The sequence below is a fragment of the Juglans regia genome, chromosome 14 (assembly GCF_001411555.2).
Source record: "Juglans regia cultivar Chandler chromosome 14, Walnut 2.0, whole genome shotgun sequence".
Classification (NCBI taxonomy): domain Eukaryota; kingdom Viridiplantae; phylum Streptophyta; class Magnoliopsida; order Fagales; family Juglandaceae; genus Juglans; species Juglans regia.
In genome coordinates, this window is record NC_049914.1 from 14435887 (window position 1) to 14448106 (window position 12220).

The 12220-nt window shown below is 36.4% G+C and overlaps 1 protein-coding gene across 1 annotated transcript; it reads right to left on the reverse strand.

The window, feature by feature from the left end:
* Positions 1–2798: 2798 nt before the first annotated feature.
* Positions 2799–10951, reverse strand: LOC118344489 (cell division cycle protein 48 homolog). The gene is made up of 9 exons (XM_035685164.1): positions 10834–10951; positions 10555–10720; positions 9083–9311; positions 5987–6753; positions 5140–5361; positions 4968–5039; positions 4592–4873; positions 3937–4296; positions 2799–3327 (listed from the first exon to the last, which is right to left on the reverse strand). The coding sequence occupies exons 1-9, from the start codon at positions 10860–10862 to the stop codon at positions 3037–3039; spliced, it is 2418 nt and encodes an 805-aa protein (XP_035541057.1). The 5' UTR covers positions 10863–10951; the 3' UTR covers positions 2799–3036.
* Between the last annotated feature and the right edge of the window lie 1269 nt (positions 10952–12220).

Here is a 12220-nt window from a genome sequence, read left to right on the forward strand (position 1 = left end):
GTGACAAGTAGAATACGTGGAGCCACAACAACTATGGAGTACATATTAACGCATTCACAGTTGGTATAGAAACATGTGATGTGATACGGTAATCGACAGAGACACATGGCTCAAGGGGACCTGTGTAGCACCCATATGGTCACTTTATTAATTAAGTCCATTAAATAAGATTCCAAGTTCATGTATTTCACGTCCAAGTCATGTTTCACGTTATGCTATGTTCAAGTCTACGTTCACGCAATCATGGTAATCCCATGAGACAAGAATATGTTTCAAGTTCATATTATGTTATGTGCACGTTTACGTTATGTTCCAAGTTCACATTTATGTTATGTCATGCTCAAGTTCATGTTCAAATTATGCATGTTCACGTTCATGTTATGTTTCAAATCCATGTTATATTTCAAGTTCACGTTCATGCTATGTTTCAAGTCCATCTTATGTTTCAAGTCACGTTCATGCTAAGCTTCAGTTTCAGTTTAAGTTATGCCAGTTATGTTATATTGTATGTCAAGTTATGCTATGATTACTTATGATTTGATTATGTATTCATGCTTTTACTGTCATTCATGCATCATTAACCTGTGTAGAAGTTTTCTGTTAACTTGCTGAGATTTGTAATCAAATCTCACTGTGGTAGTCTCAACTACCATTTCCCCCGAATGGTAGATTTTGTTACAGGATCTGAAGGAGAACCGGGAATCGACCAAATGGAAACGGTCGACTAAGCGACGTAGATGGTAATACAGTAGTTACCTCAGATTACTACTTGTATTTGTGGAGTTCAATCTCCAGCACTCTTTTGATCACAACCATATGGGGACTATTATTGTGATCTTGGTTGTTTAGTATGTCGTTAAGTATGAAGTATGTTTTAGGTATTTGAGATATTTCAATTTGGTGCATAGTATTGCTAAAGAAAAAAATTTATTATCCGCTGCGAATATTGCATAATGCTATATGCATGTTAGGAACATTGCATCTTATATGTCATGAACGGGGGCAAGTAACCTTGTGTTGTATGTCTTGACGCTTCAAATGTCCATCTAATCCCAAACGAAATTTGGGGGCATCACAAGTGGGCTATTCAATCTACACATCCAGCATATGAAAAATAGTAGTGCTACAGATAGGCATAATGCCGTGCCTGCCCGCGAATGCCATTGACGTGGCATTTGCCATGTCAACAATTATATATTAAAAATAAATAAATAAAATAATTTTAAATAAATATTTTTTTTTTTTTTTTAAAAAGATGCAAATGAACCAAGCAGAGAACCATTCAAGCAGAAATCACATGCCCAGTTCAAGTGGAAGGGGAAAATGCCATGCCTCACCATTTCGTCCTCTTCCTCGGCATCGTAGCTCCAACGTGCACTAGTTGCATGAAATTTTATAGAATAACTTGACAGGAGCTTTCAAAAACACATACCTTATCGAAGCAAAGTCCCATGTTAAAAATCAAAACTGCTAAACTTAAATGGAAGAAGTCCAGCAGCACCTGAAAGTTAAACAATCCATTAGTTTAACAAGAGAGTATGCATACGGCATGCCAAAAAGTTCATCGAAGTCAAAGAAAATCCATGATCTTAAAATTGATGTCTGTGATAAGCAAATTGAAAACAATTACATTACAGGCCGCTAATCCATATCCACCAAAAAAAAAAAAAAAAAAACAAAAGAAGAAAGAGGAGAAAGAAAGAAATTCAATAGTCCAAAAAGCTTTACTACAAATTCTTTTAAAGTTCAAAGTGGGTATTCTAGTTTAGGAGCCAATTTCACCAGATAAAATTGTAATGCATAGATTGTATACCGACACTACAGCCATGCATCTATATCGTGAAATAAAAACATAGAAACATCAAAATTTCTTCTCTCCTAAGTATCTTAAAAACAAGGTGGGCTATAATTTGCAAGAAATGTCAATCAAAAAATCATGTACATCGGTGGACCATGAAGAAGAAAAAGCAACATCAACAAAGATTTTAATTCATAATCCCAAAAAGGAAACATAGTAAATAGCCAACATTGCACAAAAGAGATTGAATTGAATCTCTGGATGACAAAGGAAAAGAAGTTGGTGCCTTGAAAACAAAATCTATTTTATCATAGTCCCTACAAGAAAACCTTCATATTAAACGAAAATGAAAAAGGAACAGATATCCAAGAAAACAGCCAAAATATGTAAATCTAAAAGAAGAAAAGCAAAGAAAACAATATACAAATATGCGTAACAGAAGAAAAGCCATTTTACCTTCAGATTGAGATCGATTTGAAGTGTCAATCAATCCATCATTACAAAATGAGGTATTTGGATTGACTTTATAATGCAAATCAAAATCCTATAACCTGAGATTGACCTAGAAAGCTAGAGGAAGTGGACGACTGTTTCTAATTTGAAAAATCGGGAGTATTTCGAGGAACTGCCTCTGTTTATATATTAGAAACGAAGAAGAAAGATTGAGTACGGGAGAGAAACGAAGAAGATTGAATAAGTACGGTAGAGAAACGAAGAAGAATTTCAAACAGTAGGAATGAATCATAGCATAGAGAGCAGAGAGTTCCTGGGAGAGAGATCGAAGGCACAAATGTAAAACGGTGTGGTTTTGCGTCGAAGGCATGCAAAAATTCATGGACTCTAAATTCACCGTTTTATTTACTCCAAAACGATACATTTTATTTCCACGTGTCCACAGCAAGGCCCGAATCATGCCTGGGTTTAGAGTGAAATATGAAAAAAGTTGGGCTTCACCTTGATTTGTCCATCAAACTATATACCATACCTGACAAGAAATTACTTAGCCACATTAGAACTATCGAGCAATACTCGTCGCCATTCATAACCCCATTAAAGTTCTTTTGTTGTTTCCAGTAAGAAGTAACTATCCATAAACAACGAGGAAAAACTGGAAGTCGGATGTTTAACCCGGTGACCCTACATACTTGAGGCACAAAATGCAAAGTTAAAACAGTAACTGAGTGAAAGTATGCATTAAGGTAAACAGGCGTCTCTTGAGGATTTGATAAACATAAAACCTAATTATACAAATCATCTTCATCAGCTCCAGCAGCAGACGTTGCAAATGGATCAGACCCAGCAGCCCCGGTTCGGGTCTCAGAGAACCTGAATTCAGTTCCAAAACCTCTAGACTGCTGCAAGGTCTGAGCAAACGCCTGGTATTTGCGTATATCAGCATCGCTAACACTCCTCCGGGCATACTTCATGGACTCCTCAAAATGAGCAGCTTTGATCTCTGCCACCTCATCCTCCACATCCTCGTCCATAGCCGCAGGATTCTCCGTTCCCCTTCTCTCCCTCTCTATATCCTGCAAAAATATCACAATTGAATTACGTCTAAACTCATGTCATGCAATCTCTGGTATATAATTATAGCACCCCACTGTTTAAACAGATTCCTTTCATATTTTACATCTTTTTCATGAGACCATTGCTTCGCTCCTTCTATCTTCCCAATCCACAACCCCCCACCTTCCCCAGCCCAATAAAAGGAAAAGAAAAAAGACCATCACAATAAAGTTTAAACCAGCAACCACTGGAAAGGCAGAGAAGTATATTACTTAACCATCAACATCATGGTGTTCATTTTTTGTATTCCCCACCCGTGGGTAGCCCATGTGATAAGGGTGAACTTGTGTGCTTGTGCCCCCCAGGATCGAACTTCAATTTAAGTGGGAGGTCATGATGGTGGGTTACTGTGCTAGTCTATCTGGGAGTTTAGGTTCCATGGGTGAGACCTAATGGCTCTGCCATGGGGGGTGGTTACCCCGTCGTAAAAATAAAAATAAAAAAGACATTACAATTATAAATGCATTCCTCCAACGACAAGGTGGAGGAATGAAGATGCAGAATTGCAATGGATTATGGTTTTCTAAGAGAATGGAACGCCATATAAGCGAACAGATAACAAAGAATACCTTTTCTATGTTCTCTCTTATGGCATACTTACATGCCCGTTGGCATATTTCTGTAATGTCAGCCCCACTGAAACCTTGAGTGTACTTGGCCAGTGCTCTCAAATCGACATCTTTTGAGACAGGTGATTTTCTCAAGCACGATTTAAAAATTTGATAGCGCGAATCCTCATCAGGAAGAGGAATATAAATTAATTGATCGAGACGACCTGGCCTCAGAAGTGCAGGATCAATTATGTCAGGCCTGTTGGTGGCTCCAATTATGAAGACAGTCTTTTTTGCAGACATGCCATCCATCTCAGTAAGGAGTTGGTTCAGAACTCGATCAGCAGCACCACCTGCATCCCCAACGCTGCTTCCTCTCTGCAACAATAATGATTATAAAATTAAATCTAAAAAAGACCAACAAATCAATTAGAAGGGATAATATGCAAAGCAGGATTTAATTATGTAACCCATACAAAATATCAACCATTACTCAATTAAGAGCCAAATCTTTCATCAAACTTTTATCTGTAAATAACTACCCATGCATTCTGTGTAGTCTACAATGTAAAGTTCCAAAAGACAATTCATTGGAGTCAAACAATTCCTTTTTTAAAGCTGGGAGAATATTACGTACTAAAACTTGAAAGCCTAGATTCAAACAAGAAACAACCTGAGTAGCAATCGAGTCGAGCTCATCAAAGAAAAGCACACACGGCGCAGATTGTCGAGCCTTGTCAAAAATTTCTCGAACATTGGCTTCACTCTCACCAAACCACATTGTCAGCAGTTCAGGGCCTTTGATACTGATGAAGTTTGCTTGACATTCATTTGCAATTGCCTTGGCCAAGAGAGTTTTCCCACATCCTGGGGGACCATAGAAAAGTACCCCTTTTGAAGGTGACATTCCAAATTTCTCGAACTTCTCTGGGTGCTCCACAGGATACTGAACAGTCTGTCACAAAGAGAAGGCAAAACAAGTTTACAGATATTCACTGGTAAAAGAATCACAAGAAATAAACTGAAATCCAATCTAGAAAAAAGCTTACCTCTTGAAGTTCCCGCTTAACATTCTCAAGGCCTCCAATGTCCTCCCAGCTGACATTGGGCACTTCAACAACCTGTTCAAACATTAATCAATCAAAAAATTTATCCTAAAATTTAAGCATCGATACAACGAGTAAAGAAACCTAACGAAAGATTTTATCAAAATGAACTCACAGTTTCACGCAAAGCAGATGGGTTGCTTGTTCCAAGAGCAGTGTGGAAGTGTTCATTCGTAACAGCCATGGTGTTAAGTATCTCAGCATCAATAGATTCATCTTCCAAGTCAATCACATCCATCTTCTCTCTAATGCACTGCAGTGCGGCTTCAGTACAGAGAGCTGCAAGATCAGCACCAACATACCCATGGGTATTTTTTGAAATTCTTTCCAAGTCAACCTGTAAGGTGAACAGAATTTACTACCAGCTCTATGGTAATAAAGTTAGGCATCTAATAACAGAACATGAGATATAAAATCTATTACCTATATAATTCTGGAGCATCCTCTTTGTATTCTAATCAGCCACCTCATCATTTCATTTTATTTTAGTAACCTATCACAACCCTTCACATGCTAAAAATCCCTTCTATTGTATTGTCTTTATTACTACAATAAACTCACTCAATTATTGACATGAAGGTTTTTTTTGGGAAAAAAAAATAGGTCTGAAGATGAAATGTTTGCTATCATTTATGACTACTAATTCAATGGAGAGGGGAAAGAAAGACTTTTCATCTTTAACTGGATATTGATTTCCCATTACTTCTCTCTTTGGCTTTCTCACCATTAATCTTATTGTAGTTATTGACTCTTTGACTTCCTCATGTAATAACTATTATATTTTAATTTCACAGGTCGACGATTAGTTTACTAAAAGTTCAAGCAAACGCTGAGTTCATATTGCAGGTCATGTGCCATTATAGTATTTAGAGTCCACAATTGGATCCAAATCCACAAGAATCTGTTCCAGCTCTAATATATATCATGACACTGGACAACAAGGTCAAAATAGGCGAACTTACATCATCAGAGAGCTTCATGTTCTTGGTATGGATACGAAGAACTTCAAGACGCCCAACTTCATCAGGAACACCAATGTCTATTTCCCTATCAAACCGACCAAACCTTCTCAAAGCCGGGTCAATGCTGTTTGGACGATTGGTAGCCCCAATAACAATAACATGAGCCCGAGATTTCAGTCCATCCATAAGAGTCAACAGTTGTGAAACAATTCGCCTTTCAACTTCACCATGTGTCTTCTCCCTCTTAGGAGCAATAGAGTCAAGCTCATCAATGAAAATAATAGATGGAGCATTCTTCTCAGCTTCTTCAAATGCCTTCCGGAGATTGCTCTCACTCTCTCCAGCCAATTTGGACATTATCTCCGGCCCATTAATACAGAAAAAGAACGCCCCAGTCTCATTAGCAACAGCCCTTGCGATTAATGTTTTTCCAGATCCCGGGGGTCCATAAAGCAAAATTCCTTTAGGTGGTTTCACACCAATTGATTTGAAAAGCTGAGGATGCCTTAGTGGCAGCTCCACTAACTCACGAATCTGAGCCATCTGCTTCCGAACACCGCCCACATCATCATAACCAACTTCATCCAACCTATCCTCATCCTCCCTTCTGACAGGCTCCCCCTCACAGAAGATTTCAGTGTCTGGGGCAACCACACAATACTCCCCTGGGTCAGTTTCAATGACCTTGAACTCCACACTTCTCATACCTCCTCTGACAAGGAATAAATCTCCCTTCCTCACAGGACGATAAGCCTCCAAGAAATAAGCTGCAAACTCAACAATGGAAATGGTGTCACATAACATCAGAAAGGATTAAACCAGTGATTCAATAAGAACTCTTGCCAAAAAAAAAAACAGACGTATTCAAATGTCATACATCTTAAAAGCACATTTTGAAGGGGACTTTTCAAGTAATATACCTATTTTGGTCAGTGCTCAAAATTTTCTACTAAAATCAAATGTCATATTCATAGGTCCACGGTTCCATTTGAGGTAAATTGCAACCAATATATGTGTGTAAGATGAGACTCACAGTAGAATAAATCAATGCTCTAAGACTCCCTGAACCTTGACACAATTGCACCAACTCCTTTAAAACTTATGGAAAGAGTAAATAGATCCTTCTGTTAGACTTCCCTCTAAATTGATAGCGGCACGCATGGCTGTCATGTGGAATAACAACACACAGCGAAAGAGACAGACCGGATTAAGAGAAAATTTTTAGAAAAAACAAAAATAATCCTAAAAGAATCTTTTATCACCATAGCAACCTCCCTTCTCTACCACAACCCAATCCAACTGAAATTGCCACAAAAGCATCTGTCTCAACAGCCAACTTATAAAATGGCAAATGCATTTTCGTGTCTTCCTACACGTCCTTCGTTGACGACAGACCAGATATAGTAGTTGTACTTGTCTTGAATCTTCTAACCCCGAACTATTTCCACATCCATGGTGCTTCTAAACACAGTTCCCGAAAACCCAAAAACGCCTGTACTAAATAGAAGCCAAGTTTCTGAAAGACATCCCATCAGGCATCTTGTAAGCATTGAGTAAAAGATGCAAATTTACATACATGCCAATCAAAGTTATTACTGTGCAAACATCAGCATTGAATCTGGATTTGATAAATGAATATGGAGCATTGACATGGTGGGGGCTTATTTGAGTTTGGCAACCAGTGAGTGGCCCTATATCAACAACTTAATATACCTTGATAGCCTCCGTGGGGATGGAAAACTGACTAGTCACTTTTTACTGCACCCCAAGGCAGATATTTGTCCCTTTGCTTCACCAACCAATTCATCCTTAATGCACATCCACTCTTTCCCTCAACAACACTACCATGCTCCCCCAATCCTTGACTAACAGAAATCCTTTAAAGGTTTTCAAGTATAAAGTTCTGATCTTGCAGGGTAGTGGGTACCAAGTTCACTTAAAACATTTTTTTTTCTTGTCTCTCGTTTGGGGTGTGTTTTGGATGGTGCTTGCCAAGATGTTAGAGATGGTAATGGTAGAGCGGGTCTAAACCGTGTCCTTGGAAGCCCATCACAATCACATGGAAAATGAAGGCTAACTAAAGGTTCAGTTAACTTACCAAAAAATAAATAAATAAAAACATATGCTCCCAGTTGAACCCCTTGTCCAAATAGAATAGGAGAAACAGAGGAGCCACTAATCTCATTTGGCATAAGGAGAATATATACGATCAATTCACAAAACCAAGAAAAATAAACTAATCCATAATTTCAAACAAAGGTGACAGGGAAGTTTGGATAGTGAGTTGAGATGAGATGAGAGTTGAAAGTTGAATAAAATATTATTAGAATATAGTTTTTTAATATTATTTTTGTTTTGGAATTTGAAAAAATTAAATTGTTTATTATATTTTGTTTGAAAGTTTGGAAAAGTTGTAATAATTAGATGAGATGAGTTGAGATCAACACATTATTCAAACAACCCCATCTCAATTCACCACCAACTAGAAAGAGTCCAGACCCTTACTCTTTTGTAATTAAAAATAAATAAAAATCCTTATCTCATGGCTAAGAATACTAAGTACCCAATTAATGGATGTTGGACTTTGTCCAGACCAAGAATAACTCTAATAAAAATTTTATCGATGAAGCTGTCTTTGAGAAGAAAAAAATAATGTTCTGGATACCTCAAATATTTTAATTCCCAAATATTGGGACAATGCAACAGAGTGACCCATAACCAATGAAGGGATCCTCCATGCAACATACAGAACTGTGTTAATTTGGAAGATATAACAAAGCAAGGGTGGGAGTAATGACCTTGAATGAAGGCAAATGTTTCACTTTCCTACAATCTATAGCTTCAAATAACAAACAGTTTGTAAAAGTAATGCCTCAAGGGGAGGGAGAAAAGCAACAGTAAAAACCTTCTGCTTGAAATGAAGGAACTTAAGCATTGGCAAATGCATCAAAACATGATTTTTTTGTATCTCTATTTCTTGCTAGATGAATTTGTAGTACACATCGTGTTACCATTTTGAAAAACAACCATTTATCAAAGAAAAATGCATAAAAGAAGAAAGTATCTACTATCTACGTTCATAGTTAAAACACTTACGTTTCAGGTATGCATCAAACAGACTACCAGTAACCCCTTCAATAGTATCATCGACTGGCAGTATGTGGACACGTTTCCCATACTTCACATCAGGGGACTGGTGCACAGATACTACATCTCCAAGCCGAACCCTCAGATTTGATCTAACAACCTTGTTCATTCTAATCTTTGGAACCTCACACGTGTCATCAGCAAGAGCAATGCAGATTGTATCCTTACGTTTCTTGCCCTGCCATCCAGTTTGCCAAATATAATTTAAATAAATAAAAAAAGACATAACGAACAAAATACTCTACCACAATATTTATAAATTTTATGAAACAAACACGAGCATGGGAATGCAAGCAACAACCGCAAACATATACAATGACTTCAAAAACCAAGTTTTTGTTCATTAATCACCCAAACTCCAACTATTTTCTGTGATATCATACTAATTTGTTTCAAATTCAAACAATCTTCATCATACAAAAAAAGCTTATAAAGACAAAGGCCCCCCCATAACCGCAAAAAAAAAAAAAAAAAAACAAAAACAAAAACCGATATTCCCCCAAAACTAGATTAGAAAACTTCCTATACAAGCTCTATCGTTTCAAGGCACTCGGCTTAATCCAAGAATAATTTGCTTGCCAAGGCTCTTACCCAGAGACAGAAATTTGAGGAGAGCAGACTTGTATGTGCAAATTGGGATTTAATTTGAAATTAAAAAATCTATAAGAATTTGAGGTGCATGACGCTTTTTTTTCCTGGGGGCCGAGAGGATCAATTAGCCATGTAGATCAATTGATGTATAGAGCAACCTGACAGTGGACTTGGAATTGGTACCCAAACTGAACTACCATAATTCCATGGCATTCAAGCTAATAAATAACATATAAGGGAACATCCAATGGCTGGCACAGATATTGAGAGTAATCATGAACTCCATTCGTTGGTCAAGGAGGACAAAAAGCAATATACAAGAAACTAAAGATCGTAAACACTCAATCCCCCTAAAATATTCATGGTATAGCAAAACATTGGAAGAAAAAAGAGTTAACCAGAGCCGAGAACACACATTAACACACTGAGCTAGTCAGCTCCTCAAAGCACAACTCAACCCCCAAGCTGTTTCACTAAATTCTTTGAAGCACAAAACAATATCCAATGATTGTGTACCCAAGATAAAGCTCCATTATAGCCAAAATAAATAAATAAAACTCCGCAACCAACATGTTGGCTATTTCTCACAAAACAATGAAACAAAGCCCTCAGAGCCTCTAACTTCAACACAAACAAGCACGACACCAATAATTCATATAATGTTTTTTTTATAAGTACAAATTGGGGAGGAAACCTTGATACGATAAGTTTGCATCCCACGAAATATCCCTTGATTGTGCCTAAGGCCACTCATAAGCTTAACACAAACCCATTTCAGGAATCCAATCAACCCCTCTCCAACCAAAACAATAAACCTAATAATCTATTACCTTGATGAGAATCGTATCACCGCGAAAGAGCTGGAGCTTCTCCATGGTCTCTGGGTGCAACGCCACTACCGAGTTGTCATCGTTGATCGCCTCGTCAACGACTAAACGGTTTGGCGACTTTTTCCGCTCCAGAATCGCCGTCGAGAAGTCTTTCTTCCCTGATTTCCTGAAATCACAATCCAGGAAAAAAAAAAAAACTATTATATTTTCGGAAATCAGGGTTTAAAAAACCAGCAATAAAATTTGCTACAATTATTTGAGGGGGGGGAGTCGACTTACGAGTCAGAGGATTCGGGCTGGTTAGCCATAATGTAGGAGCTCGTAGGATCGGAAAATTGTGAGACGAGGCGAAGATGGCTTGAGACGAGAGTAAACGGGTTTATATATTAAAAATTGGGGGCTCTTTTACGATTGGACATCTTATTTTTAATTTTGATTAATATATAGTTCGTTTACTTTTAACTAATCATTTAAAATTTGATATCTATATTAAATTAGACATCACACTCTATATAATAATAAAATATTATTATATTTTTTTAATTAATTTTTATTTTTAATTACTTATTTATTTTATTTTCATAATCTTTTATAACATCTAACAATCTATAATTCTTTTTATATTTAAAAAGAAGAATGAATTTATTATAACTTATATTTTGACTGAAAACAATTTAACTAATTCAATATAAAGTAAATATAGATAATATTTGTTAAATTTAAAAATGAAAAGGTATTTAGCTAATTCAATATCAATGCTCTAAGACCGACTTGTTTGGTAAGAAATATTTATGTGGTGGTGTTTGGCTGCTAGGAATTGGGAGATTGGAAATGGGAAATTGGATTTGGTGCCTAATTAGATAGGGAGATGAGATGAGATATTTTAGATGAAAGTTGAATAAAATATTGTTATAATATTATTTTTTAATATTATTATTATTTTTAGATTTGAAAAAAGTTTAATTGTTTATTACATTTTATGTGAGAATTTGAGAAAGTTGTAATGATGGGATGAGATGAGATGAGATGAAACACACTTCTTGTAACCAAACGACCTAATCTTAAGGCCTTCTTTGAATTCAAAAAGCATCTCAATTCATCTTATTTAATCATTACAATTTTCTCAAATTTTTAAACAAAATAAAATAAACAATATAACTTTTTCAAATCTCAAAATAAAAATAATATTCCTATTAATATTCTATTCAACTTTTAACTTTTATTGCATCTTATCTACGGGTGGCAATATGTGACACGACCCGTTAACTTAATACGAACACGATACGAAATAAGTGAGTTTGGATTTATGTTAACAAGTTTGGATCAAAACGATTGACCCATTAAGACACGATTCATTAACGGGTCACTAACATGACAACCCACTTAACCCCGTTAGTGACCCATTTAGACCCTTTAAATTTTTTACTAGAAAATACAATTATATCATTTTTAACCTAAAAACACAAAAATATCCTAACCCTATTTCGTATTTCCTAAGGCTCAGTTTGGATACAAAAGTCCTCCCAACTTATCTTATCTAATTATTACAACTTTTTCAAATTTTAACACAAAATATAATAAACAATTCAACTTTTTCAGATCCTAAAATAATAATAATATTTTAACAATATTTTATTTAGCTTTCATCTCAACTCATCTCATCTCG

Bases quoted from the DNA above. Each gene is read 5' to 3' on its own strand.
- LOC118344489 (XM_035685164.1), bottom strand. From the start codon at position 10,862: ATGGCTAACCAGCCCGAATCCTCTGACTC. The intron at 5,362-5,986 runs GTAAGTTCGCCT...TTCACCTTACAG, and splicing joins ACATGAAGCTCTCTGATGAT to GTTGACTTGGAAAGAATTTC. The intron at 5,040-5,139 runs GTGAGTTCATTT...ATGTTTGAACAG, and splicing joins CATCTGCTTTGCGTGAAACT to GTTGTTGAAGTGCCCAATGT.